General features: G+C 41.0%; 1 protein-coding gene across 6 annotated transcripts in view; it reads left to right on the forward strand.

Moving 5' to 3' along the window:
* The window catches only part of MYO1B (myosin IB), a 112,922-nt gene extending 100,740 nt beyond the window's left edge, over positions 1-12,182 (forward strand). For all 6 annotated transcript variants that reach the window (XM_032692902.1, XM_032692903.1, XM_032692905.1 and 3 more), the window contains 5 exons: positions 807-913; positions 3,772-3,904; positions 5,475-5,627; positions 6,509-6,636; positions 9,225-12,182. In XM_032692902.1, the coding sequence (XP_032548793.1) occupies positions 807-913; positions 3,772-3,904; positions 5,475-5,627; positions 6,509-6,636; positions 9,225-9,348 (645 nt within the window). In that variant the 3' untranslated portion in view covers positions 9,349-12,182. The remainder of the gene's footprint in view (positions 1-806; positions 914-3,771; positions 3,905-5,474; positions 5,628-6,508; positions 6,637-9,224) is intronic.
* The last annotated feature ends 13,666 nt before the right edge of the window (positions 12,183-25,848 follow it).

Raw genomic sequence — 25,848 nt, forward strand, 5'->3', positions numbered from 1 at the left:
GGCCTATTTTTAGGATGTATTTCCTTCCATTCCAGCCAGGATAATTTTATTCCTTTGGAAGACGTATGGTTCTCGATCATTATCTTTGGCCTGAAATGGATATAACTATCCTGGATATAACTTTCTGGGGCTGGGGAGAGAGGTTTGCTTCCTGCCATCAGCTTTTACAGTAAAGCAGTATATCTGTTGTCTGTTAATTAATAGCTTGTAATACTTGTGTCCATGGCTAGGATTGGGACTAGCTCTTAGACCAGCGTTGGAAGTACTGGGTGGAATTTTTTACTTATGAACTGTGGTTAGCTGAAATTTGTTTTGGATCTTTGGATGGAGAGAATGGTGAGATCTGTACAAGTGCTGACCTTGAGGGGTATGTTTTCTGTGAATTGTCAAGGAACAGTTTTTCTTTCTGAGCCTGCAAAATTCATCCTCTCAGATGTGTTTTTTTTCTTTCTCTCTGTCCATATAAACTTCCACAGTTGTGGAACTGTCTGTATGTTTCTGTGAAACTTTTTAGTGCAGTCTTCCAATAACTTGTATGTGATAGATTAAGCTCATGTTCAAGTGCAACGTGCTTACACGAGATCTTTTATATATTGTTTTTGGTGTAATTCAAAAGCATCTAGAATGGATCTAGAGGAGAAAAACACCTCTGCTGTTTGTTACAGTGGCAATGCAGGATGGGGCCAAGTCACTTCAGAAGCGTACAAAGAATGTGCATCTTGAGCAATGAGCAAACATTAGTCTGTGGTGCTGTTGTGATTGGGAAAGATAATTTTATGGTTTGTTTAATGTATCCTGTTTTGTAGTGTAAAAAGTACAGAGATCAGTTCACAGATCAGCAGAAGCTTATATATGAAGAAAAACTGGAAGCAAGTGAACTTTTCAAGGACAAGAAGGCTTTATATCCAGCCAGGTAATGACTGGTTCTGCTGCTTTTAGTGTACAATAAATTCAGTGTCCTTATATAGATTTAGGAAACTAAGCAAGATTTTGCTTTTTATCTTAAGCAGGAAAGTGCATTTTTCTTGTTTGACAATGTCCCTCCATCATTTTACTTTACAGTCCTGAAAATTGACCTCAGTTTGCTTCTTAGATGTTGTTGCAGCCCACTAATCCTGTGGTACCAAGCACTTATGTCCAGAATCCATGATGATTTGTTGTTCTAACTCCCCGTGACCCGTTCACATCGTAAAAGTTTGAAGAGCTTGCAGAAGGGAATAACTCCCACCCTTTCCCCTAGTTTCCATCACACTGTTTCCTGCAACCAATAAAGGCAGAGTGAGCTGAAAGGCTGTGACTGTGTCACCCCAGGGAGCTCTCCTGTGTTCCAACTTGGTACATTCACCATAATGCTCTAAGGTGAAGACTAGGTAATGTAAGAGTTACATACATTAAAGTATATGTTTTTGAAAGGATACTTAAAGAAAAAAAAGCAGCTATTTACGTTTTAGAGTCTTTTTTTTTTTTTCTTTAATAATGAAAAATCTCTGCAAATAAGTTTTGGTTTCTCAGATGACTGAGTTATTTATTACAAACTAACAGATTCTTGTCATTGCTATCTACAGAGCTGGCATTACTCAAGAAAGTGCAGTAGTATCTGATTTTATTTAAGGAATACAGGTTTTTATGTGCACAGTGAAACTGACAAAAGAGACATCTGATGTCCTTGAAATAAGTTGATTTACACTTTTGAGTCAATATGAGCTTAGAAATTGTGTTTCTCTTGGAAACAAAGGTCTTGTTCATCTCAGGAGAGTTCTCTCTTAGAAGCCGTAGTTTGAACTGAGTAGGAACCAAGGCACTGTAGAGTGAGAAGCAAGATTCAGCAGAGGAACAGGAATCTGATGAGAGCAGTTCCATGTGTGGACAAGCTCTGCTTGGTTTTTTGTGTGTTTTATTGGTTTTGGTTTGTGTAATTTTTTTATTGAACCATTTCCCGTTTCCCTGTAATAGGCTCAGTCTATGTTTCTGTTTTGTTTCTCTTTTTCTCTTCAGTAGATCACTTGTTTAATGACTGTATAGGCTAGATTGTGGTTTGCTCCTTATTTGCTTTGGGATGCCTTTTAATGCTGCTGGGAAAAGAGAACGGTGATGCCTTTGGACTTTTCTAGGAGGAAGCAGGGTTTTTTTGCTTTTAGTCAGTCTCCATCTGATTGGTGTAGAGCTCTTTGGGAAGGAAGAAATTCTATTTGTATCCCTAGTTTGTTACTTTTTACACCAACACTGAACAGTGAAATATTATAAAGCAGTATATATATATATATATGAGTTATTTCCATCCAAGACATTCTTAAGTGGCATATGTGATAGAGAGTAGCTGTTGATTCATTTCAGTTTTAGCTTGTAAGTTGTCATCATTTGGTTAGGGACAAAGTCCACGGGGGATGTACTGTTTTGGTGACTATGGTTTCATAATGCTCATTAATAAAACAACAACAAAAAAACCCCCCAAAGCTCCAACATGGTAGAAACTTGGAATGCCTTCCTCACCCTGCACTCATTTACAATTATTTCCATCTCTTTTTGTCTGGTATTCAGAGCTGATTAGTGCCTACTGTTTTTTTGGGGGGTGATTTTTTTTTTTTTAATTGGCCTAAGGGTAGAGGAAATTACTGTATAAACTTTCTGGTTAGTTAGTATGATAATGATTCATAGGATGACACTAATTTTCTGTGTATAATATAATTATTTAAGAACAGAGAAGAACTTTTTGTGAATGCTAAAATTGCAGTACCCTTCCTTTTCTCTCCCATCTATCTCCCTGTGTACCAGAGATGCAATTGCAAAGGCAGTGCTGTTCCACATAATATATTCGTTTCTCTTGGGCTCTAGTCTTGGCAAAGCTTTGCATTAGTACTTTGACTGGTTTTCAATCAAAGTGATTAGTTAAATTGACTTGCTAACAAAGCAAGCAGTGACTCTATCCACCAATTCTTAACCTATAGTGAAGTCCTTACTTTAACACCCTAGGGTGGATAAAAATGGGGGGATATGCAGGCACAGCAGGTCTTGACAAAGAGCTGCTACCTGTTTTACAAACAACAGCGGATCTTGAAGGTAAGTTCATGTCCTTCACTCAAGTCTGCCTGTCAGTATTACTACTATGTCAATCCTACTGAGGTTTCATTTTCCATTTTCACAGAGGCTGTTACTGGGAGATTTTAAATCACAATTGATTGCATGTGCAAGGATGTACTTGTGTCTGATATCCATAGCAATTTGGCTCATTTAATTGGAAAATGTTTCCAGAGCAAGGAAAAAAACATCCTCTTCTGTCTTTGGTGATAACTTTCTCTTTATTCACCATCACTGGGCTGTTAATGTATATAAGATTCTGTGTCTAATACACCTACCATTTCTTACCCCTCCTCCTTTCTGCTTTCCCCTGGGATAATAAGCTGGGAGATACATCCACATTACTTTGTGGCAATTCCCACATTATTTTCTGCTGACACACTGTGCCTGTGTGGCACAGATTAATGCCAACACCAGAGTGAACAGGTAGAAAAGGTAGACATTATCAGTAGAGGTTTCTGGTTTCTTAAGAGTATTCTCTCACTAAAAATAAAGCAGTGAGTGACTTTCCCTGGGAGAGGGTGTGTCAAAGTCTAGGGAAGCTTCTGGCAGTGTAGAATCATTGAAAATGGTATTTGGTGCATCTCCTGGCTCTGTGAAGCCTGTGATGCTCTATGAAACCTGTCAGGAGGTTTGCATCTTCCCTGAGGTATTAACATGTCTAACTCATGTCTCCTTTGTCCTTCTATTGGGCAGTGTTGGACAGCCCTTCCAAGGGGCTTACTTGGAGATCAGTGAGAACCCCAAGTACAAAAAACTTAAAGATGCCGTGGATGAAAAGATCATTATTGCAGAAGTTGTGAATAAGATCAATAGAGCCAATGGGAAGGTAATAAAACAGAATTGCTTTATCCAGAGGGGTAGATAATTTTTGTTATAAATACATTGAGAGGGAGACTTCGTTTCTGTCATGTGATAGTCTAAGGATTTTTTTTTTAAAATACCTATTTTTAAGAGCAAGACTGGAAATGCTGGATTTCTGTAGATTGGTCGTTTTAAACACCTGTTTTAAATTTGCATAAAGATTACTAAAATCTTGTTTAGGTTTGCAGTTTTCAGTGTTTTATTTTTTTCAAACAAAAATGGTATATATCTCATCAACTGACAACAGACCGTATTGTATCACAACTAAATGCAGTCTCTGTACTGAGCTAAGATCTTCTGTTTGCCAACTGAAGTAAATAAACATTTAGAGAATATTATTCTTGTTCAAGTATTTAGAAAACTTAACCTTTCAAAGTCCACACTGTCACTCAAGCTACTGATTATCACATTTTATTATCTCTTAAAATTGAGTGGCATACTCTGCTGGCTTTGCCTGTCTTCTGATTGAAATCAAGAGCTCTTTGGAATGAAGAGGCAAGTTTCTTGTATCATTTGAATAAAGTTGTTAAATGTGGTGGGTACTTTTTTATTCTGCCAACACAGAACTGATTTTGCATTTAAATTATACTTATTAAAACAGGAAGTATTATTCTACTCTAGTAAATGTAATTGCTTTCACTCTATCTGTCGAAATATTAGAAGTAGTAGATCTCAGCTTTTCAGATGTAGATGTCATTTATGCATTTGTAGGAGTGAAATAAGGTTGCCTGTTGTTGATGCCAAGTTAATTTTCCAGTTTAGAAGAAACTAATTAAATGAAAACAGTATCTTTCCTGTACTTACATAGGCTACAGCTCTCAAGATTAAAAAAAAAAAAAAAAATGAGCTATGGTTCCATGTGCTTAAGAGAGCTACGTCTTCATTATAATCCACATTTTATTATTTAAAATTTTACAGGAAAAAAAGCTGTGTGTAGATTAGGTTCTCATTTCTCTTTCTTACTGCGACAAATTTAAGAACACACATTTCATGCTTTAAAAATATTTGTCATTTGAAAATATGAATGCTTTTCCTCCTAAAGAGTTATGCCAATAGATAAAGGGAGGACAAAACAGAACACTGAAAATACCTGTGTGATTTGTGTTGTTCTGCAACATAGTTTTGGTGAATAATGGTCAATATTGAGGCTTGGTCCTGCATTAGCTATCACTGAAAAAGTGTGTTGGTTTTCCTTGAGATTGACAGAGCATGAGAAATGAGGTTATCCTGATTTACATAGTTTCAGAGTTTTACTTTCTGAATTTTATAACTGTAAGCTAGTAATTAGAGGAACTGTTTATACCTAAGCATATGTGCCAAAATGAGCTAAGCTTCTCAATCTATAATTAGACACATAAATAAATATGACCTGATTTTAACTGATCTGCAGCTTTTACTGAACATCAAATGTTCATGTTTGCTAATGTGGGCCAAGCTTTTTAACTCTATGAACTCCTTGGGGCTTTAGTAGGTGCTCAGTGAAGACCACTTCTCTCTTTGTGTAGGTAACGATTTGCATTTTTGCATTTTCACAGGCTACATCCAGGATTTTCTTATTAACCAAAAATAACGTTCTTCTTGCGGATCAAAAAAATGGAACTATCAAGTCAGAGGTTCCACTGGGAGATGTTACCAAAGTGTCCATGAGCTCTCAGAATGATGGTTTCTTTGCAGTGCACCTCAAGGAGGTTGGTTACAACTTCATAGCACAAGAATATGACCATTTTACAAGCAGTGATGTAAAACCCATTTGTTAATTATCTTGTAGCACTAAATCATAGTGGTTAGCCTATAGGTTTAGAAGTTTATTGAACTTTGTCATATCTGCAAAAACTTTGATTTAAAACTGTTCAAACCAAATGGGAACAGTTACTACATTATGAACAATTTTTTACTCGTGAAAATCAGACTTCATATTTCACTGTAGCCTCTTCAGGATCAGAGTTTTCCATTTGTAATATGGTTCAGGTGCCTTGTAGCAGTGTTTTCCTTACATAGACTGGTAGAATATTTCTCTCTTCTTTATGGGATGCCAAGAAATCCTTGTTAAGGCACAGTTAATTTGGTTACTGAGTTCTAAAGAGCTTAGTTCAGTGCTATATTTGCTTCACTGCGCTGTCAGCATTGTTCTGCTAAAATCATTAAGTTGGCATTTATATTTTAGCTTAAATGGATTTGCAGACTGTTATATACAGTGTCTTTTCAATACTCACCGCCTTCATCCTCATACTGGTGTTGGTAATTTGTTTCTGTTCATTTCTGCAAATACTGGAAGCCTGCTGTGGTTTATCCAGGAGGTGGACATGGGAACACTAGAGTTTTGTAGGACAAATAAGGGTGACCCTCCTTTAGTGTCAGAAGGGGTTTTTTTAACCTTTCTCAACTGGTTTATAGTGAATTGCATTTTGATTCTATACACTGCACTGCATTCCCTATTTAACTTTCAAGACAAAAGATTGTTGTTTCATTGAACCGGGAAGAGAAGACTCTTTGTAGAACTTCTTGCTTGTCTGGCATTTAGTCACATTCCAGGTTTTGGTAGTCCTAACTAGTTTCCTTCCTGTTTCAGGGTTCAGAAGCAGCTACTAAAGGAGATTTCCTGCTCAGCAGCGATCACCTTATTGAAATGGCCACTAAACTCTACCGCACTACTCTCAGCCAAACCAAACAGAAGCTCAACATTGAGATATCTGATGAGTATGTTTCTTATTTGCTTAAAAGTGGATTTGCTTCAATGCAACATGCTAAGAAGCCAAGTGTCTAATGTTAGAATAACAAAACACTGCTGTGTAGCTAATACTTCTTTTCTCTTGACAGAATACTTGTAAAGAAGAGTCAAATTTTCAATGTGTACTCATTTCTAGTATTCATTTTGCCTCTTATTTCCTTGAAAGTCATTAGAGAAAATGTGCTTTTCCTAAAGTTTCAAATAGGCTTGTGAAACAGAATTGCTGCTGTAGAAATAATTAAGAGATGCTACATTTGAGAGAACTGTTTTGTGTGTGAGTGAAAAGTTCACAAATTCCTATGAGATTTATAGATTAGAGTGGACACTAGGTGCCAAGTTCTACTGAAAACAATCAAAACAGAATGCAAAGCTCCTCCTCAACTCAATGATGGTACTAGTAATTTAGGTTTTTAAAGCTCTACCTTTTCTTTTTTGAAGGTGAAAAACATATTCTTAAAATTCCTGCTGATGGTGTTTGAACCACCTATTGTTGTTTGGGGCTTCCTGGTTGCTAAAAAGCTTCCTTTGATAAAAAAGTTTGCATCTCAAATTAGTATTTCTTTCTACTTGGTACAGTTTCATATTTTGGCCTTAAGTAAGGACTGCACTTGCAGTGTTTATAGCCATGGAATAAAAGTGTTTGTGTGTGTGTGTGTGAATTCCTAAAGCTTGCTGGGTAAGAGTCCCTCACTTAGTCCACCATTGTCACGCACTCCATTTGTTCTGTGGAAGGGCCACTCTTTTCAGTAGTGTTGATTTGGTGGGTTTATTCATTTTGGATACAGAAGAAAATTTGGAACCCTTTAACAATAGTGAAGTAAAATTCCTGTAGGCAAAAACTGAACCTTTTATTTGGCTGCACCGCACTGTGTGTATTCTAGAGTCATGGTAGTGAGTACAGTTGGTATCTGTTCAGATTTAAGGATTTATTTAAAGGCTAATTCTGCTCTTTCCTTGAAAATAACATCTGCCATTTTCCTTTGTTCTTTGTTGCCAGATGTAATTTAATTTGCTCAAGGGTGTGTGTGTTTTTAGTCTCTAAAAGAGTGTGGCTATCCCCAATAAGTTTCTAGTTTAATGATGGCTACAAAGGAATAAACTACTAAAACAAAGTTTAAGCATGCATTACACTAGTCTGGACTGCCTGCCTGCCTTACGTCTGGAAAACAGCCTGCTTCCTGGGAGTCTTGCTTTTTGGGATGTGTTTTTGTTTCTTGCCTTGCAGATTAAAAACATTCAAGTGTCTATGGCTTGTATTGAGTATATCCAGACTAAATAATATTAAGCTGTTCAACGGTGAAGCAGAACTCTCTTCTCCATGCAAGAGAACATTTAGATACAAGCACAGCTAAAGATTGAGAAGAGAATTTGGCCTTATTTTGGCTACGCTACACTGCTTTTTGGGAAGGGACCTGATATAAGCAAAAATACTGTTGGTGAAGGGGCGTGTTTAGTAAGAGACACACCGTTTGTATAATATTGGAACAGTGGGTCTAGGAAAATGCAGCACTGGGGATGTGATGCTGGCTGTGAGGCCTGCCTATGTTTTCTGGATGCCTGCCTGCATGGCTGGGAGCGCTGAACGAGTCCTGAGTGTCTGGACTGTGCAGCAGGAAAGCGGGACCGAAGGGCAGCTCAGCGCAGCAGAGGCCACTTCCTCCCCTGAGCTCTGCCGTCAGCTTGATTTGTGGCTTCCGGCTGCAGAGCAAATTCTTTGAAGTTTTTGGCCTCTGCTGGAGGACTTTTTAAGGATGCTAAGAGGGAAAATCGGCTGTATTACAAAGGACTTTTTAGGTCAGCAACCGCTGCATGTGAGCCAAAAGGCAGCACTGCCCTGTTTATTGCTTTTAATCTCACTACCCAGATCGGGGAGAGGTTTGAGGCTCCACAGAAGCCTGTTGGGGGTGGGTTTTTTTCAGAGCAATTCTCCACATTCAGTGAAATTTCCCTTCCAGTAAAAAGCGAAGAGTCAAAACCAGATTAATTTACCCTGAACTGCAGAAAATGTCTAAATTTGGAAATTGCTGGGAAGGAAGTGAATTCTCCCAGTTGGCGAGCAGGGGGGCTATAAAGGCTAACTAAGGATTAGACATATGAGAGTTGCTAAAATACCAGATGTAGTAAATTAAGCATAAACCAGAAGAATGGCGCTCCTGATGTTGCTATAGAAGTATTTAGCTTCCTTCCATGGAAACAGAAGTTCCTTTGGCCGACAGTGAAGCAGTTGGAAATAGTCATTGCTGCATTTCTGGTACATTAGAAATTCTGTTTTAAACTGCTTTTTTTTCTAAAGGAATAGCAAACTAACTGTTATAAAAAGTCCACAGTTATAGGCAAAAGGCAATAATTATTAGATACTACCTGAAGGAGGTTAAAGCTGTACCGTAAACGATGTCTTTTTTTCTTTTTATTCTCCAACTCTTTATTATTACTACAGAGCTAAAAATTACATCCTTTGGAGTGATGCTTGGAACCAAGAAGAAGAGACTTCTGCTCTTCATATGTGGGGGGTTTTTTTCCAACCTTTAACTAAACTCTGTATTATTCCCTCTCCCAGGTTTCTGGTCCAGTTCAAACAAGACAAAGTGTGTGTGAAGTTCATACAAGGCAGCCAGAAAAACGGCAACATCCCAACTTGCAAGCGAAAAAACAATCGGCTTCTTGAAGTGGCTGTCCCTTAACTGCAGCTGGTGACTCTCCTTTCATGGACTTGTTTCTTTGTAATAGTGCAATTTTAGTTGTTTGGTTTTGCTATTTTCATCCCTTTCTGGAGCTGCTGATGGCTAATAGCTTTAGAAACCCTTGGCAAAACATTTGATCAATCGACTTTTCATGTTTTAACCCTCAAAATGCAGATTTTTATCCGGCTAGGCATTTTTACCAGCTGGCACATATCTGTCATACACGAATCATTCTCTTTGTTTAGCGGTCGTATTTTAGTGCAGCATATCATAAACCCACATATTAATGACCAATTACTCGTATTCCTTAGTCTAGAGATCCGCTTAACAGGAACATGGCCTTGATGCTTGATGGCCTCCTGTGCCCAGTGTCTTTTTATACTGACCTGTTCAGGTGTTCTGACAGGCTCCTCACTTCCCACTGCTGTGGAAACCGGCAGAACAGAGGCTGATACGACGACTCCTGTAGCTCACACTAGGACCTATGTAACTCAACCTTTTCATCAGTGCAGCACAGAAACATCTAATTCTGCAAACTAGAAGGAATATGTGATTATACAAACAGCTACATGCATAATTTTATAGTAAAAAATGCAGTAATTTTGAAACAGCATTTTTAATTAGGTCAGATGGTTATAACAAGTTTATGAAGTAGAAATAAGCAAAATTTAAGAAGCGCTTTTTTTTTTCCTTCACAAAAGCTATACAGTTCAAGGCATAGTTTCTGTTCTGCTTTTTTTCTTTTAAATTATCAGTTAAGATTAGAGCCTGAAAAATGCATAACACAAGTAAATGCTAGTTATTTAAACAGTTAGTTATCAAGTGAAAGGTTTGAGCCTTTCTTTTAAATATTGGCATGTACAATGTGCAATAAAACATACGTGACATTTTGTGAAAATTATTTATAATACACTTTTGTGTGGAAGAGAGAGGATTGGTGCAGACTGCATAGACAGTGTAGGGGTTAAAATAGATCTGTGTTGTTAATTTGCAGTTTTTAGAGTGTACACTACAGTTGTCAATTTGGGAAGAATACTTTAAAAAAATCCTTAATTTGAGGGTCTGTATATAAATAGGTATTATGGTAATAAAACAGTTCTAATTCTGTGCTGTTTGGTACTCCTGTGTTATAACCATATTTTTGTACTCCAGACTATTTTATATAACTTGTGTGCCTGATGTAAATGCGTGCACAGAAAATACAATCAAGAGCCGCATTATCAACCTTCAGTGTAACTGATTGCACTTAATCTTTTATAAGCCAGAAGCATTAGTTGAAATCCTTAAGAGGAGAGATGCTTTTCTAGATAGAAGTAACTACTCAAGTGAAGGGTTTGTTGGATGTGACTGTTTGATTTGTTGATGCAAGGACAGCGGAGGAAGCACATTGTATTTTTGCAGTCTGATATAGGACAGGTTAAGACCCTGGCTATCTGATGTGCAGTGCTGGAAGTCCAAGCATAAATAAAAGAAAGATGAAGAAAAGTTCATAGTCTCATTACTCTCCTGGTGGTGAAGTGACACGGTGCTCATGGCCATGAAGGCTCCTCTGGGTTAGTTCAATGTTATTGTTTGCTCTCTGCGTTAAAACATCATTTATTGCAATAGATGTTGAAGTGCTAATGGTCATCAGTCTGAAAAATACAGCTGGTTTGGGTAATACCACGTTCTGCTTTGGGATTAACCAGTTTTGCTATGATTTGGATACAAAACAGTTGTTTTAACTGGTTGCTTTAATGCTTCTGTTAAAAGTCCAAGCGTGTGACCTTGAAAGGTGGGAGTAATTCAAAAGCTCTATGTCCCAAACTCTGAGAAAAAGTTGCATCTTCCTTATAATTGTAGTTCGAACTCTTTTTCTAATAATTGAGTCAGGTTAATAGTTTAACAAAATTTAAATAATTTTACATGTTTTGTAATTATAGATGCTTACGAAGGAAATTTTAGAATCAATTTGCAATGCAAAATTAATACTTGAAAGGAATTATTCCATTGCCTTAAGAAGACAGCACATAATAATGCAGCATTTAAAACTCCTAAATCCTGTATTAGAATTTCTGCTTGGGAAAGATTGGAGGGTTTGTAAAACTGTTTACTGTCTCGAAAACTTTACAGTAAGAACCACAAGGAGCAAATTTTGAAAATTAATACAAAAGTAAGGAAAACAAATATTTGAAATCTGATGTAATCCTGGAGTTGCTTGCAGGTAGGAAATGGGAGAGTTTAGATTAAAAACATCTGGATAATTGGCCCATGAAATTAGAGTATTACAGCATAATATTAGGATATTTGACCCATCCCAGCCAGACCCAGTACACATCCCTTCTATTTTTTTTGATCTTTGCAGCAAGTCATAATAGCCATATCTGCAAAAGACTGGAACAAGGACAAATTCCTCACTTTACTTTCTTTTGTTTCCTTTCTTTTTCTGGACCTCTACAATTTTTACCTTGCATATTACCTGGTACTTTGTGACAATTACCTTTTGACTCTTAATATTTCTCAATGTACAGAGCAAGTTTTGCTGAACATGAATTATTAGATATACTAGGAGAGCCGTAGTGTCTTGATGTTTAGATTTAAGTATCTAGGATGTCAAAAATAAAAATGCACAGTCACTAGCTTTTTTTTTTTTTCTTTTCCTCTATTTTCTAACTGTCTATTCAATGGAGTTGTAAAGAGCAGACTATTCTTCCTATGGTGCTAACCTTACTTTTGCATCCTTTTACTTTGTAAATGCTAATCTTTCATCTCAAATCTGGGCAAGGATCATTAAAAAAATGAGATTTGTTGCATGATGCTTTCTAGAATCAAATAAAATTCTGTTCCTAGACCTATGCTTTCTCTATATCTGTATCTTTCTTACTGCAAAAAGAGCAGGTGATTGGGTTTTAGGTTAAATATACACAACAGTGGTGTATGACTTGGAGAAGAAGTTTTTATTTTGTATGTGATTCCTTAAGAGGCAGCATGTCATCCTCAGTGTTCCACAGTAACCTTTTTCAGTCCAGTTCTTTAGTGTAAGTCTTTCCTTGACATAGTTTTCACTGAAAATTCTTCAAACTCAACTTTTCTAACATTAGGGTTTGGACTGATTCCCTAAGAACAGTATTACAGCCAGTTAAATGTGATTTTTAAAAATGGCTTTGTGCCACAAACCTGTTATATTCCATGTTTTGTTTTGTGATCTCTTTCTCTCCTTTTATCCTTAACAATTCTATCCTGATTTATATATGTTTTTGTTCATCATACAAATTATGGAAGAAAGAAACTAAAATGTAAAATCAGAAGAAGTATCTTCAGTTTTATTTCAGGTTTGTTTACTTTGCCAAAATGAAAGCCTTTTTCTCTACAGTTCTGACGAAAAAAAATTGAAGACTTAGTTCAAAATTTTTATATGAAATGAGAAAAGTTTCCCCAGTCTGCATAAATTTCACTGTTAATTCTTAATCTTTTATATCCTTAATCTAGAAGAACAACAAATTTTCCATATTCTGTAGGAAATGGTCATGGTTATTTTTAAAAGATTGCACTGTAGTGGGATGGTGATGGGCAGGGGGGAGATGCACATGTCTATGCTGCTTTGGACACTAGAACTTCCCAACAAACACATGTTTCAAAGACAGAACTGGAGAGGACTATGGGGATGCTGCCAGCTTATAACAATACAGAACAGTGTGATTTGAATGAATCTCTAGCATGACTAACACATGAGTTCTGATTCTCCTCCTATCTAGCTTCCATCCTTATTGTAATATTTTGTAGCTTACACGGACATATGACTGTGAGTGGGAGGCACGATTGTTTACCAGTGTTTGTAAAACCCCTCAAAGTGATCAAAATTCTCTGGATACTGCTTTTAATCAAGTGGTTTAAACTAATTGCTAATGTCACTGTCCCACAGCTTTTCGGTTTAAACATAACTAAAGGTTGTTGGCATGTAGCACAACCTTGCAACCATTCCAGCACAGCAGTTGCTAATTTGCACCTCAGAGCTGCCTGTCTGCAGCTGTGTGATCTGTTCAGTAGTTTCAGGAGACTAAAGTGGGTCAGAGACAACACCATTCACGTGTCAGTCCCAGTTACACTGAGACTTTCTATGTTATGACTCACTGGAGTGTTTCTTCCTGGAGATAAAGGTAAAGGGAGGTTTAGTATGTGGAAAAAAATACCATTGCTTCTGCTGAAACGTTGTAAGTCCAAGTGGTTGCTGCTTTAAGTGCAGACTGTACAGACACTGCAAGGAACTGCTACGTTCTGTCTTGCAGGATAACTCTGCCCAGGGTACTCACTCAGCAGCACTGGATCTCTTGCTTCTTCCACACTTTTGAAGTGAAGTATAGAAAGGTTGGAAGATTGTGGTGAATTTACAGCTGCTGTTAGTAATTGTTGTAGAAATCTGTATTTGCATGGGTTGGGGTGGATTTGCATTGGGCGGTCTCTAAAAATTAGCTGGAATACAAAGAGGGAAGAAGTGCTCCTAGGAATTTGTTGTTTTTAAGGAAACACATCACTATTTTATGTCTGGCGGTGTTTGTCTACAGTGAACCAGTGCTATTTAAAGAATTGGGATTCTGATATCAACTTAATCTCTTTATCAGCTAGAGCCAGTTCTGCTCCTGTTCCCTTCCACCCATAGATGACTTGGGTATTCAGGCTTTAACTCAAAATGGGAGAGCAGTTTGAGGCCATTGCAGTTAACTTTGATTATAAGCAATTGATGACATTGAGTCCTAAAAATGTTAAGAAACAGATTGCCTCTCCTTTATCCTAAACCTTTAAGGCATTGGCACCTTACTGTTAATTGACTAGGAAAAATTTTGAAGTACAAAGCACAAAAGGTTTTTTTACATGAATGATAGGAAAACCTGAAGAATCTGAATCTCTTAATAATTCAACTGATTTCCAAGGCTGCATCCTTCACTTAGCAGTAAGGATCCAAGGTAAGGATCTCTTTGCTATGTAACATTCTACTGTTTATGGTCTCCAATTATTAAAAAAACCATAAAAACAGTCTTCTAGCCAGGAATCTTCTTCCCTGGAAACATGGCAAAGTGCTGGGGATCTACAGGGAGCCCTGTTGTAGGAACCTTTGCCCAGATCCTGGCACTTCACTGCCCACATTCAGCTTCACCCACTGAAACATCAAATGCCTTTAGGTTGTTCTCTGAAAGTGGGAGATGGTGGTTTTTGCCACAATGATGGTGATCTTTACTGGCCTGGCAAAATCCCCTCTCAACTTTACAAATCCTTTCCCTACCAGTATCTTGATACTGGGTGGTCTTAGAGATGCCGGGTGACGTTTCCCACTCTGGCTCACATCACGTTCTGATTTCCTCCTGGCTCCATTCCCTCCTGCCTCGGATGTTCCCTGCAGTGATAAAGGGAGGTGTTATGTCTCCAGGGTGCAGCAACAATGTATTCTTTTAGGCTATTTCCTTGCATTATCTACCACTGCATCTTGGCACGTTGGTTTCAGCTGAACATACAGGAAATGTTTTATTTCCCTTCTAACCAAGAGCTGTTTTTAATGAGAGATGCTTCGTGCTGAGTTAACTTGCTAGCTCTATGGTAGCGTTTCCCAAAACTGTGACAAAAAGCAAACCTGAAACCTGAAATATGAAAAGCTGCTGTTGCTATGTGCTGTGTTTCTTCCTGCTAGAAGAGAGATCTACTCAAAGTGATGTTGTGATGAAGTCTGTGCTGGCTTGGTTCACTGCATGAGGCCTTCGAATTTGCTGTGCGTGCTTCTTGTAGCCTGAAAAAAATGAATCCATCAGAATATGAAATAGATAGTTTCAAACTGTGATGCCAAAAAGAAGGAACTCATTTTTAACTAATGCAAAGGAGCATTAAATAGCTGTGAATACACTTATTTATCCTTTTGCTTGCCCATGTGCTGCTACAGCTATGGAAAGGGACCCTGGTGTAAGTTTAACCATGAAGACTCACATTGGAGGTGTTCAAAGTTATGGTGATCAAGTTCACCATAAGCTATTGATTATTATTAAAAATTAAGTGTTAAAGTCCAAAAGTTGTGACTGAGCTTGCAGTGGAAGATCCTAAATGTTGATTTCATCTCAAACTTCTTAATATTATATGGCGATTGTGGCCTTGTGATGGGAGGTTCCTGAGTTTTCACGAACTCCTCTGGGGATGATTTTTTTTTTTTTTTTTAATCAGCTATTTTTGATAGAGGAAGATGTTTGTTTTAAACAAACAGCAAAGCTATTGCAACATAAGTGTAGGATTGTTTTCAGCTCACAGTCAGCCCTTTACTGGCACAGAGATTGTTCTCCCTAGCCCTTTATTTGAACACTGTTTAGAAAGTGGTGGTGTGCTGATATGACTTGCTGTCCTGCACATGCTTGGCTCCTGGGATGTGAGATTTGATTTTAACCTGAGTGGTTTTCTTCCTTCTGTTGAGGCAGAAGTAAGATTTTTCACAGGGAAACAAACAAAATTACAAGAGAGCAAACTGGATAAGGAAGGGGGACTGTGAGCCAGATCCATGCTTTAAGTTTCAGTCCCATAGAATCACAGAATAGTTTGAGTTGGAAGGGACCATTAGAGGTCTCTATTTCAACCCTCCCTTCAGTGAACAGGGATATCTTCAACTGCATCAGGTTGCTCAGAGCCCCATCCAGTCTGACCATCTTCAGGCTTTTCTGTACAAAGGGGGTGAGAAAACTCTTTCCAAAGAGAGGAGAGCATCCTCTCCAGCTGCTGGACCCTGGGATACCACAGGTGGGGGCTACATCCTGCCAGGGTGAAGCAAAACCTGTTGTAGATTTGATCTGTCTTTGGTTACTGTGCTAATCCTGATCCGTGGTGTTATTTAGAGGCTTTCCTTGGTATGTCTTTATCCTCATGCTTGGTTTTGCACTGCCAGATATTCCCTTCTCTTACATTGCCCCAGCATACCTTACAGCTTCCTTTTCCCCAAGACCTCCTTGCCTGTCTCTACTAGGTCTCAATCATTGCAGGGTATTTTCTAGAACCTGACGAGATGTAAGAAAGGGCAGGGGAAATTCCCTCCGAAAGAAGAGCAAATCCAAAGCAGGATATGGGTAAGAGGCATCTGGAAAAGGCATGTGAGCTGCCAAGCTTCAGGAGCTTGTCAGTGACTGCTGAACAGCAGCCACCAGCCTTGGGGTTTTGCTGCTTTGGCTCTTTGGTCCTGAAGACCTGGGCTCCAAAACCCAAGTATTGGTCAGAATGGCAGCCATCGTACTGGTGCCTCACAAGGAGCTTGTGAGGTTTGGCAGGTGACTGTTGGAACGTGTCATTGCTCAGTTCAATGCCTACAACAACTTGAATCAGTGGGAAATGCATTTGGTGGTAGGGCAGCACGGAGGAAACACTCTCCCTGTAGTGCCTGAGAAACTGCTTTAGGTGTCCTCAACTGGAGTGTGTGAATGTACATGCTTCAAAGAAGTGAAAATGTGTACGGTGTGTGAACATCTTCAGCCTGGCACAGCCACTGGATGCAACTTCTCACTATCTAATGGATCTTTCCATCTTGTTCCTTGAAGATTGTGCCTGGGCTCTTTTGGAAACTGTAATTCAAGTGGAGTATTTTTGTTCTTCTTTTTTTTTTGGATTGTTGCACTTGTAATATGACATAAAGGTTGCTGTGGCTTTAAGGATGCATCTTTTTTCTTGTGAAAAAAAAGGTAATTTTACACATTTTTGTTTCTTTTAGAATGAACTGACTACTAATGGAGTTGAAAACTGTTCTCAGTATTGGAAAAGAAAAGAAACAAAATGAATCCTAGCAACTAGAAATGAGACCTGTATTTATAGCTATTTCTTTCCTTAAAATGGCTGGAAAAGTAAAACTGAGGCTGTGGTTTCACATTTCAGCATGAGCTGAACAGGGGCACTCCCTGCCACTGCAGCAGCGTGGTCTGGTCCTTCCTGCCCGCGGCTCCAGCCGTGCCACCTGGACCCTGTGGTGAGCTGGGGCCAGGGGCTGGAAGGGCAGAGAAGTAACCCTGTGACAGGAGCTCCCTGAGGGCACACAGGTTCCTGTGCAGCCCCGTGGGGTGGGACAGGGGGAGAGGACGTGGATCTGTGACTCCGGCTCAGGTGTGATGCACAGCCCCGTGCTGGGATAGCGGTTGTGCTTTCTGTGGCCATAGCAGGTTCCAGGGACTTCTTAAGCTCTCTTAAAAGACACGGTGTGTCAAAATCCCAGAGTTTCTAACTTAAAATAGACACACATCCCTGAATTTTTCCAGGTGCTCTTTGAAGACATATAAAGGAGAACAAGCAGTAGATACAGATCCTGCTGCAATGTCACCGTCTCTTCTCAAAGTGTAGTTCAAAGTTTCTCCCTGCCCTGGTGCTGACTTCGTTGTTAGAAACCAGACCAGAGTTTGTACAGGCCTGGGCTGGGGAGTGCTGGGAGCACGACAGCCCATGTGCTAATGAGCCCAGCTCTTGGCAGCTGCACGGGGAAGCCAGACGTGCAAGGCAGCAGGCGGTGTGAATGCAGCCTACTGTGTCATTGCACCACATCCGTGTGGGTCACTCAGGGAAATTAAAGATGAACACAAAATTAATGACTGTATGAAACCTTCCCCCTCCCAGATGATGGTAAAAATTCTCATCGGCTCTGCAGGGGCCAAAACCTCTCCCCATTCTCATGCAGGGTTCTGTGCAGACACCAAGCAGTTCATTAGAGAGCTTCCAGCTGGGATCATAATGTCATTTCCTTTGCTATTTGACTGGATTCCCTTTTCATATGTTCCTATTCCGTCCTCAGGCTTGCTGAAGAACTGCTTTGTGAATTTACCATTTACCTGCCAGATAGCTCTGGTGTAAAGGTTTCTGTGGGTTGCCGAAGAAATTATTGCACTAATCAGAGACCTAGTGCATACAACTGCCATGGAGCAAAGCACACACCTCCTTTTCGGGTCCACAGATGCAATATCCAGTGTGCAAGCTTTGGCAGGAGTCCTCAGGCTGGCCTGCCTCCAGGCCACGGATCACATCTCCCATCCTTAGGGAACTCGAGGTTTAAATCACTGCAGCTCAGCAATGCAGGGAATGTGCCACCAGCAATCCCCAACCCTTCTCCTCTTCAAAGGAGGCAGTGCCCGCTCTCCCCACGTGCTTGCAGCAAAGACAGAACTACGATGCACTGTCAGGGCCTCTGAACTTGGCTTCTCGAGCCCAGTTTCTATGCACAGTCTGACAATGGGCGTGAAAATGGAAGGAAAAAGAAATGTGGGGAGGCAGCGCAGTGCTGGCATGCTTTGAAAGCTGACTCCTTCTCTCCAGATGTTCTAAATCACATGTGGAGAAGTGTTTGTGGTCAGATGCTGTTTGAAACTGATTGTTGATAGTCTCCTGAGACAGCCCGTGACAAATTGAATAATAAAAATGCTGAAAATAGCATAGTAATTCCCTGGAAAAGCGAAGTTCCCACAATCCAATGAGCTGGGAAAGTTGTTGAACTTTCTTTGGACACAACGTGCTCTTTTTTTGTGTGTGTGTTCTCCAACCTTCCATGGGTCTCTGGGCTTTTTTCTTATGACCCTTCCTCCTCCTACCAGCTCCAAGCAGCCACGCTTCCAGCCTCCCCAGCCCCAGCTGAACTGATCCCCAGCCTCCGACGTGAAAAACAATCTCCGGCACTCCAAGAACCTCATAGTTTGCTCCCTGGTGTTGCAAGTTTGTTTTTGTAGAACATTTTTCCTGAATTGTGGCTGACAAGACACTGAACACTGAGATCTTCACCACAACGGACCATCCTGACCAGCAGCAGTCTTCTCCTGACCATGCCTTGCCTATGCCATCATTGATTCCTTTCCCACGTTGTCTGCTTGCAGCACTTCAGTGCACAATCCTGAGCTTCCTTCCTCAGTGCTTGGGGAACCAGGGGCAGCCACTGTGCCAGTGCTCTCTGTGTTGTCCCTGAAGCAGAAGGCTCAAGGCCAGCGAGTGTCCCAGGAGCGCTCAGTGAGGTCAGGTCCCTCTTGTGAGCTTCATAGTTTAATGAGTGGAAGTGTGTTTTTTGGTGGTGAGGAGAGAAGATTTCATCCAAGCTGCTTATGCTGCGGTAATGAATTGCAAATCTGGTGGCAGAGATGATAAAAGCCCTGGGTAATGACATGTTTAGCATGCCCACAGTGAGACTGTGTGTGCTTTGCTAGTCGGCAAACCAGCTGTGTGCTGGTTTTTGTATTTCTCTGATACTGGAATGAGCTATAAGATCCTGTCCTGTTCTAGCATAAATTGCAGATCTGCAGGGATGTATAGTTACTTAAAATTTTCTTGCCAATAGATTTAGGGGAAGATCTTGCCAACCTGGGCTCAACTTAAGAGATGCATTGTGGCAATCTTTTTGTGGGTGATGATTTTGACCACATCTCAGTATAGTGATTTGTTTCATCTGACCATTCATTCTGGAGACCAGCAATACTTGAACTTCCAGCAGAGTTCATAACTGAGGTAGTCAGTATTTTAATGTGTAGATTTGGGTGAAGTCATGATCCTATGTGCCAAAGTCTCCTCTGATTCTTTTCACTCAATATGGAATTCCACATACCCACCAACCTGCTTACCCAAACCTCTGCTGCTCCCCTGCTGTCAGGAAGGTCACCAGCTGATGCCCTCTCTGACTGCTGTGGAGCTGTGGAGTCTTGTTGGTGAAGCATCTGGGGTGCAGCTATTCCTTCCCCATGGTAAAATCTGAGGCTTGCAGCAAATTTAGGGGTAGAGTGAAACCAAAGAAATGGAGAAGAGTGCAATGAAAAACACAAAAGTTTTAGGAGTGTTATAGCCAAAATATGAAAGGCTCCAGTTTCATAATGAAATTAAGTTTGTGCTGAGCTGTTGGTCTGAAGTTTAGATGCTGCGTGATGTGTTGAGAATAGCATTTGCAATAGATTTAATCTGCTGACAGACTGGTGCTCTGTCCCAAAACCACCAGCACAGTTCTCTCCATGAACGTCTCCCACCAGGCAGTGCCTGAAATAGTTTAACAAAAGACAAAAAAATGGTGTTGCTTTTTCTGCCATGAAGATGAAATGGAATAGATGGTGGCTGCAGGAAAGGCTACAGTCACTGCTGTGAATTTTCTCCGGGGACTGTCCTAGATAGTTGCCTGCCCCGAGTGATGCATTTCACTCACATCTTCATAGTTAGCCATGCTGCTGAGTCAGAAACTATTGCATGATCAGCTCAACATGCACCTACATGACTGTCCTGCTTACCCAGGCTGGCTGAGCTCTGCCACCCCCTGTGCCACCACTGCTGTCCTGCCAGGTGCCACATAATTTTCCATCCTTCTCTGAGCCTGAGAAGCTCAGGAGGTCTGTTGGGGCCTGGGCCATTTGTCTGCATGATGGTGCTGCCTTCACCAGTAGTAGTTTCCTTCCACTCTGACACAGTGATTTGCAGATCTGTTGTTTGTGGGGACTTGTTTTTGACATTTCTTCCCCTATTTGTAAGAATATGTTTATTTGAAGGCTGGTATGTTTTATGTGAAGGTTGCTAGTAGGTCCAGTCCTCCTCATGGGTCCTTCCTCCAACAATTCCCTGACTCCATCACTGGTAAATAAATAGAGCTCTCACTATTGAAAAAGATAATTGTCTGTTAATGCACACAAGGCAAAATTGCTTTCCTCAAGATTTATTCATCAATTACAACTTGCCCTGGATGGCACAGTTTGAACCATTTTCTGGAGAGGGAGAAATATGTCAAATAGAGAAGAAGCTGTTGCTATAATAAATGACTGGGTGCATATGTGCATGACTGTGTGTTTTAGATCTTTCATAATGGGCATCCTATTAACATGCTAATGAACATGCAAACAAGGAACCAAGGATTATCATTATTTTTGAGACAATAATGTGTATTTTGGGATTTTTTGCTTGTAATTAATGAGAGTGCTGTCTGGTCTGTTGGTGTCCTCTGGGCTGGTTGTTGCTCTGCCTGGAGGAGGTAGCAGCCCATGTGCTGTGCAAATCCTGCCTCTCCTCTTTCCAAACTCCCTTTAGCCTCCACCCACCAGGTCCTTCCATGTACTGGTGGTGCAATTCCAACATCTTACCAGCCTTTGGATGGGGGATGCTGATGTCTGAGTTAATACTATAGCCAAGTCAGCTGCAGTAAATGCTCCAGATTTATTTTTAATTAAGGTTTTAATGGAAATGGTGCATTTCTCTGAAGAATGTAATGACATGACAGTGCTGTGCAGAGTATTATGAAAAAACGATGCTGCCATGTACACTTCCAGTGGGTCAGTACAGTACATAGAGAATAAGCAAAGTGATCATATAGAGGAGGAACAGTGAGGGATCTTAAGGGCTTGGAGGTGCTCAGGTCTCTCAGCTACTATTTACTTTAGACTAGTTTAGTAGGATTTGAGAGCTCTCAGCATCTGGTGACATCTGACCCCTCTGTAAATACACTCTTTGAGGGTGCAAGGTGTCTCTCACTTATGAGGTGAGACCTTCTGAGGCAGAGATGATCCATAACACCTGTACCCAGGGCCCATCCCAATAGGGCTCCTGTGATGTTTAGGTGCTACCTGAATATAATGAACATCTGTCAACTGAGAGGAAAAAATAACACCACGAATGTCTTTCAAGGAATCTGGTGGTTGCTGCTGTGGCTGATAATAATGTGAGAAGGAATGAAGGTGCACAAACACCCCACCCATCCTTGTGTAGCTCTTTAACTTCAAAGAGAAACAGCTAACAAACATGCTCACTCCTATTCTCTGTCTTTTTAGGTCCTTATGTCATGTTGCCTCACATAAGAGCAGCCAGTAATAATCAAAACATAGTGGGCAGATGCAGGCATTGCTTGCTGTCCCACATTTTCATGCATCTAGAAAATACAGTTATTTATCACCCTTGCTGTCAAAATCATGGAGAAGTCCATGTATCTGAGAGAGAAAGAACAGTTGTCACCTTGTAGCACAAAAAATTGTGTGTTTGTGGGATCACGGGACAATTTGGTGGAGGGTGGGATGTCAAAGATCTCCAGCCCAACATCCTGCTCAAGGCAGGGTCAGCTCTGAGATCAGACCAGGCTGCCTGGGACTTTGTCCCCTTGGAAATCAAGGATGGAGATGCCACAGCTTCTCTGGGCAACCTAGGCTTGCCTTACAATCCTGTGGTGTGAGTGCCACCTTGGCTGTTGAAAAGGACTGTTAAATGCAGTTAAGAAATTTGGATCCCTTATTCAAAGCATGGAAAAGAATCTCCAGCCATCTATGTTTGTAGTTTCTTTCCTTTCACCCATTTATGAGATAAAATGAAACTGATTTGGAAGCAGTTTTGGGAGAGGGAATTCACATGTCTTTGCAGGCTATCGAGTATTGTTGAATTTATTATCACTTCAAGACAGTCATGATCTACCCAGAAGATGAGGAGCCAGGGAAGTTTTGAACTGTATTGTAAAATGAAAGCCCCTTTGGGTGAGGTAAGCCCCTTAGCCTGCTCAGTGCAACATGGGGAGAATAATATTTACCCCTTGTTATGAGTGGGAGGATTGATGTTTGCTAGGTGCTGTGAAAATGAAAATATTCACAGAAAGCTTCTTGTCTGTAGGGAAAATCATGTGCACAAAGAATCTGTTTCTTCAGCAGACAAGTAGGTGTAGAGACTTGGAGAGTGAGGGACAATGAAAAGAGAAAATGAGGAGATCTCAGACTGAAGAAGGGTTGAGATGCACACAAAATCATGGAGACCCATAACTTGGTGTAGCATGGTCTGGAAAGAGAGAAGAGGACTTCAGGTCACTGGGTAAGAGGCTGCCAGCACCGAAGGCTGCAATTATGGAAAGGGTAATGTATTCAAGCAGGGCGAGGTATATTTATTTGCTAAATTGCCTGCTGAAAGCTTTACCTCCCCAGGGGGGCAGGGTCACTCCGGTAAGTCTCTCGCCCAACCTGCCGGTGCTGGCTGGGCCGAGGGTAATTGAAGCAGGTCGTTAGCTGCCAGCCGGGCAGCCCGGCTTGGCTGGAGGCACAGAGGGAGAGCCCTGGGAGAGCCAGCCCCAGAGTTAGTGCAGGAACACGTGAGGTGTTTGATTACCCAGCAGTATTTTCCCACAATTCATGAATATACTTATCTCCAGAGTTTTGTAACTCAGTTTAAGTAGCTGAGTCCTAAAGCTTATCAGACACATCAGCCATGACCTAAAATCTTGAAAGCAAATTTTGCTTAGCTGAAAAGGGAGGTTCAATGTCAGCATGCAGTGAGTTACCTCCCTACCTTTCATTTGCCTAAAATAAAGGCTATATTTCAGGGAAAGTGATGCAGAATTTGAACACAGGAGCAGTGGGAGGAAATCTATACTAAAGGTCTGGAAGATGTCTTTGAATTTATTAACACTCTTCTGAAATTAAATAGGGTAAAATTGCTTCAAGATGCTTAGAAAATATCTCAAGAAAATATTTACCACTCTATTCTGCTGAAAGTCCTTTTAAGAGTCCCTCTGACTGATTTTAAGACACACATCTAAAAATATGGAAGGTTTTCCAGTGAGCCTGTGGTGACACAGGGCACAATGACAGTCAACAAGAGGGCTGTGGATGGGGTAACGCTCGCACCCTGTGGTGAGCTGACAGGAGCTAGGTGGTGGCACATCACACAGCTGCCTCACACAGACCCTGAACAATTACCTTCTTATCCTTGGAGAAGGATTAAATAAAATATAGTTATCGTGTGTCTTGCATGATCATCAGGTCCCCTGCTGAAAGTTACTTATTCAGGACTGGTATCAGACAGGACCCTTCATTTTCAGATCACACTGCCACCGGTACGTTCCAAACAGCCTAGGGAGGAGAGAGCCACAGTGTAGAATGAATCTGGTGGGACTGATCGGGATATTGATAACCCACTGTGGCTGTTTATGCCTCTGACACGTGCTCGTTCAAAGTTCAAGGGCTCTCCCGTAAATGCAGGGCACTGTGCTTCGTGGGTGGGATAATGGGGCTCATCTGCCGGGAGTCGGGGAAGGGGTACTTCTGTTGACTGTGCACCTCCCAGGAAGGTTAAAAAGCATTTCTAGTCTCCTGAGGAGTAAACAAAGCTGGGAGAGCAGCAGGCTTAGCACATACAGAGCCCTCGGGAGTCCCTCCAGTGCAGAGAGAGGAGGGGAGGGGAAGTATGCTGGCAGAGCACTCCACTGCTATCGGCACAGCCTCTGCCTCATCCTGCTCAATGCTTCTGGTCCTGCCCTCCTCCAAAACTGATATCCCGTTGGTGCAAATTAGATAAGAATTGGTTCAGCGTCTTTAATTGTGATTTTTATTTTTGATTTGCATAATTAGACTTGTAATGGACTATTTTCACAGCCTCGGGACTGCTCTGAGGTCGTTAGTGCTGGCCTTGTGAGATTACCATCTGCCTGGAGAGGGCGAGGGCTGCGGGGCAGCCTGAGGAGCCTCCTGTGGTTCCTTCAAACCACTCACCACTTGAACCCCAGCTGCTTTCCCGAGCCACCCAAGGGGGTACATCCTTGCAAAACATTAGTCATCTGCCCCAGCTTGTGTCCTCAACAGATGCAATCATTTAGGAGAATGCGGGTGCTGGGGGAAGATTAATAGGGTTTGGGTTTTAGAATGACTCCTTTTGTATTAGCTTTGTCTTTAATGATAGAAAATTAAAAGAAAGGAAAGGCAATACAGTAGCACCAGGTTTGTGCTTTCCAGGTTGTAAGGAGGTACTTGGAGGAAAGCAAGGGCTGGAGTCAGGCAGTAGATGGAGATGGACAGGCATGTCCTAGGGCATGGATTGGGAGCTCTCCCAAAGGAAGCTGGTGGCTTTGGAGAGGGATGAGACTGACAGAGTTGCTGGAAGGCAAATAGGAAAAGGAGAGTTGAGCCTTGCTGAAAATTTTACTACCCTGAAATCCACCTCCTTGCTCCCCACATCCTTATACCTTCTCCCCTTCTTTTCCAACCCCAGCATCTTCCTGATCCTTCCCGAGCCTATTTCCCCAGCCATGTATGGCCCCAAGACACCCTTCATATCCCATCAGTCTGTCTACTTTGGACTTTGCTGCTACTATGAAGTTTTATTTTGCAGCTGCAAGGAGAAGAACAAAATAAATCTTCATTCTGAGGGAGGCAACATTCCCTGTAGCCCATGTGCTGAAAAGCCTTGGGCTGGCTCTGCTACCATAGCTTGTTCTCTTTAAACTGCTGCTTTGGATAGACCCAAGATGTTTGCTTTGCAAAAGGTGTTTCTGTCTCTTCCAGCAGAAGCACGTGCACATGTTCCTGTCAGACATTGCCTTGCCACAGACCCTGCTGCCAGAGCTGTGCTGAGTCAGCTCACAAGGCACAACCAACATGAACACCATCGAACCACTCAACTGGATACTTCCTGTTTTGACTTCAGTTCCAGGGGAAGCTAGATTGGAGATTGTTTAAAAGGAGGTTTGAAGTGTCTCATGAAAGCACATTTCAGATGCCACCTCCTACCTGTAACTAACCCTTTGAAAATGGGACTTGCCGGTAGGGACCCATAGTA

The sequence above is a fragment of the Chiroxiphia lanceolata genome, chromosome 7 (genome assembly GCF_009829145.1).
Source record: "Chiroxiphia lanceolata isolate bChiLan1 chromosome 7, bChiLan1.pri, whole genome shotgun sequence".
Lineage (NCBI taxonomy): Eukaryota > Metazoa > Chordata > Aves > Passeriformes > Pipridae > Chiroxiphia > Chiroxiphia lanceolata.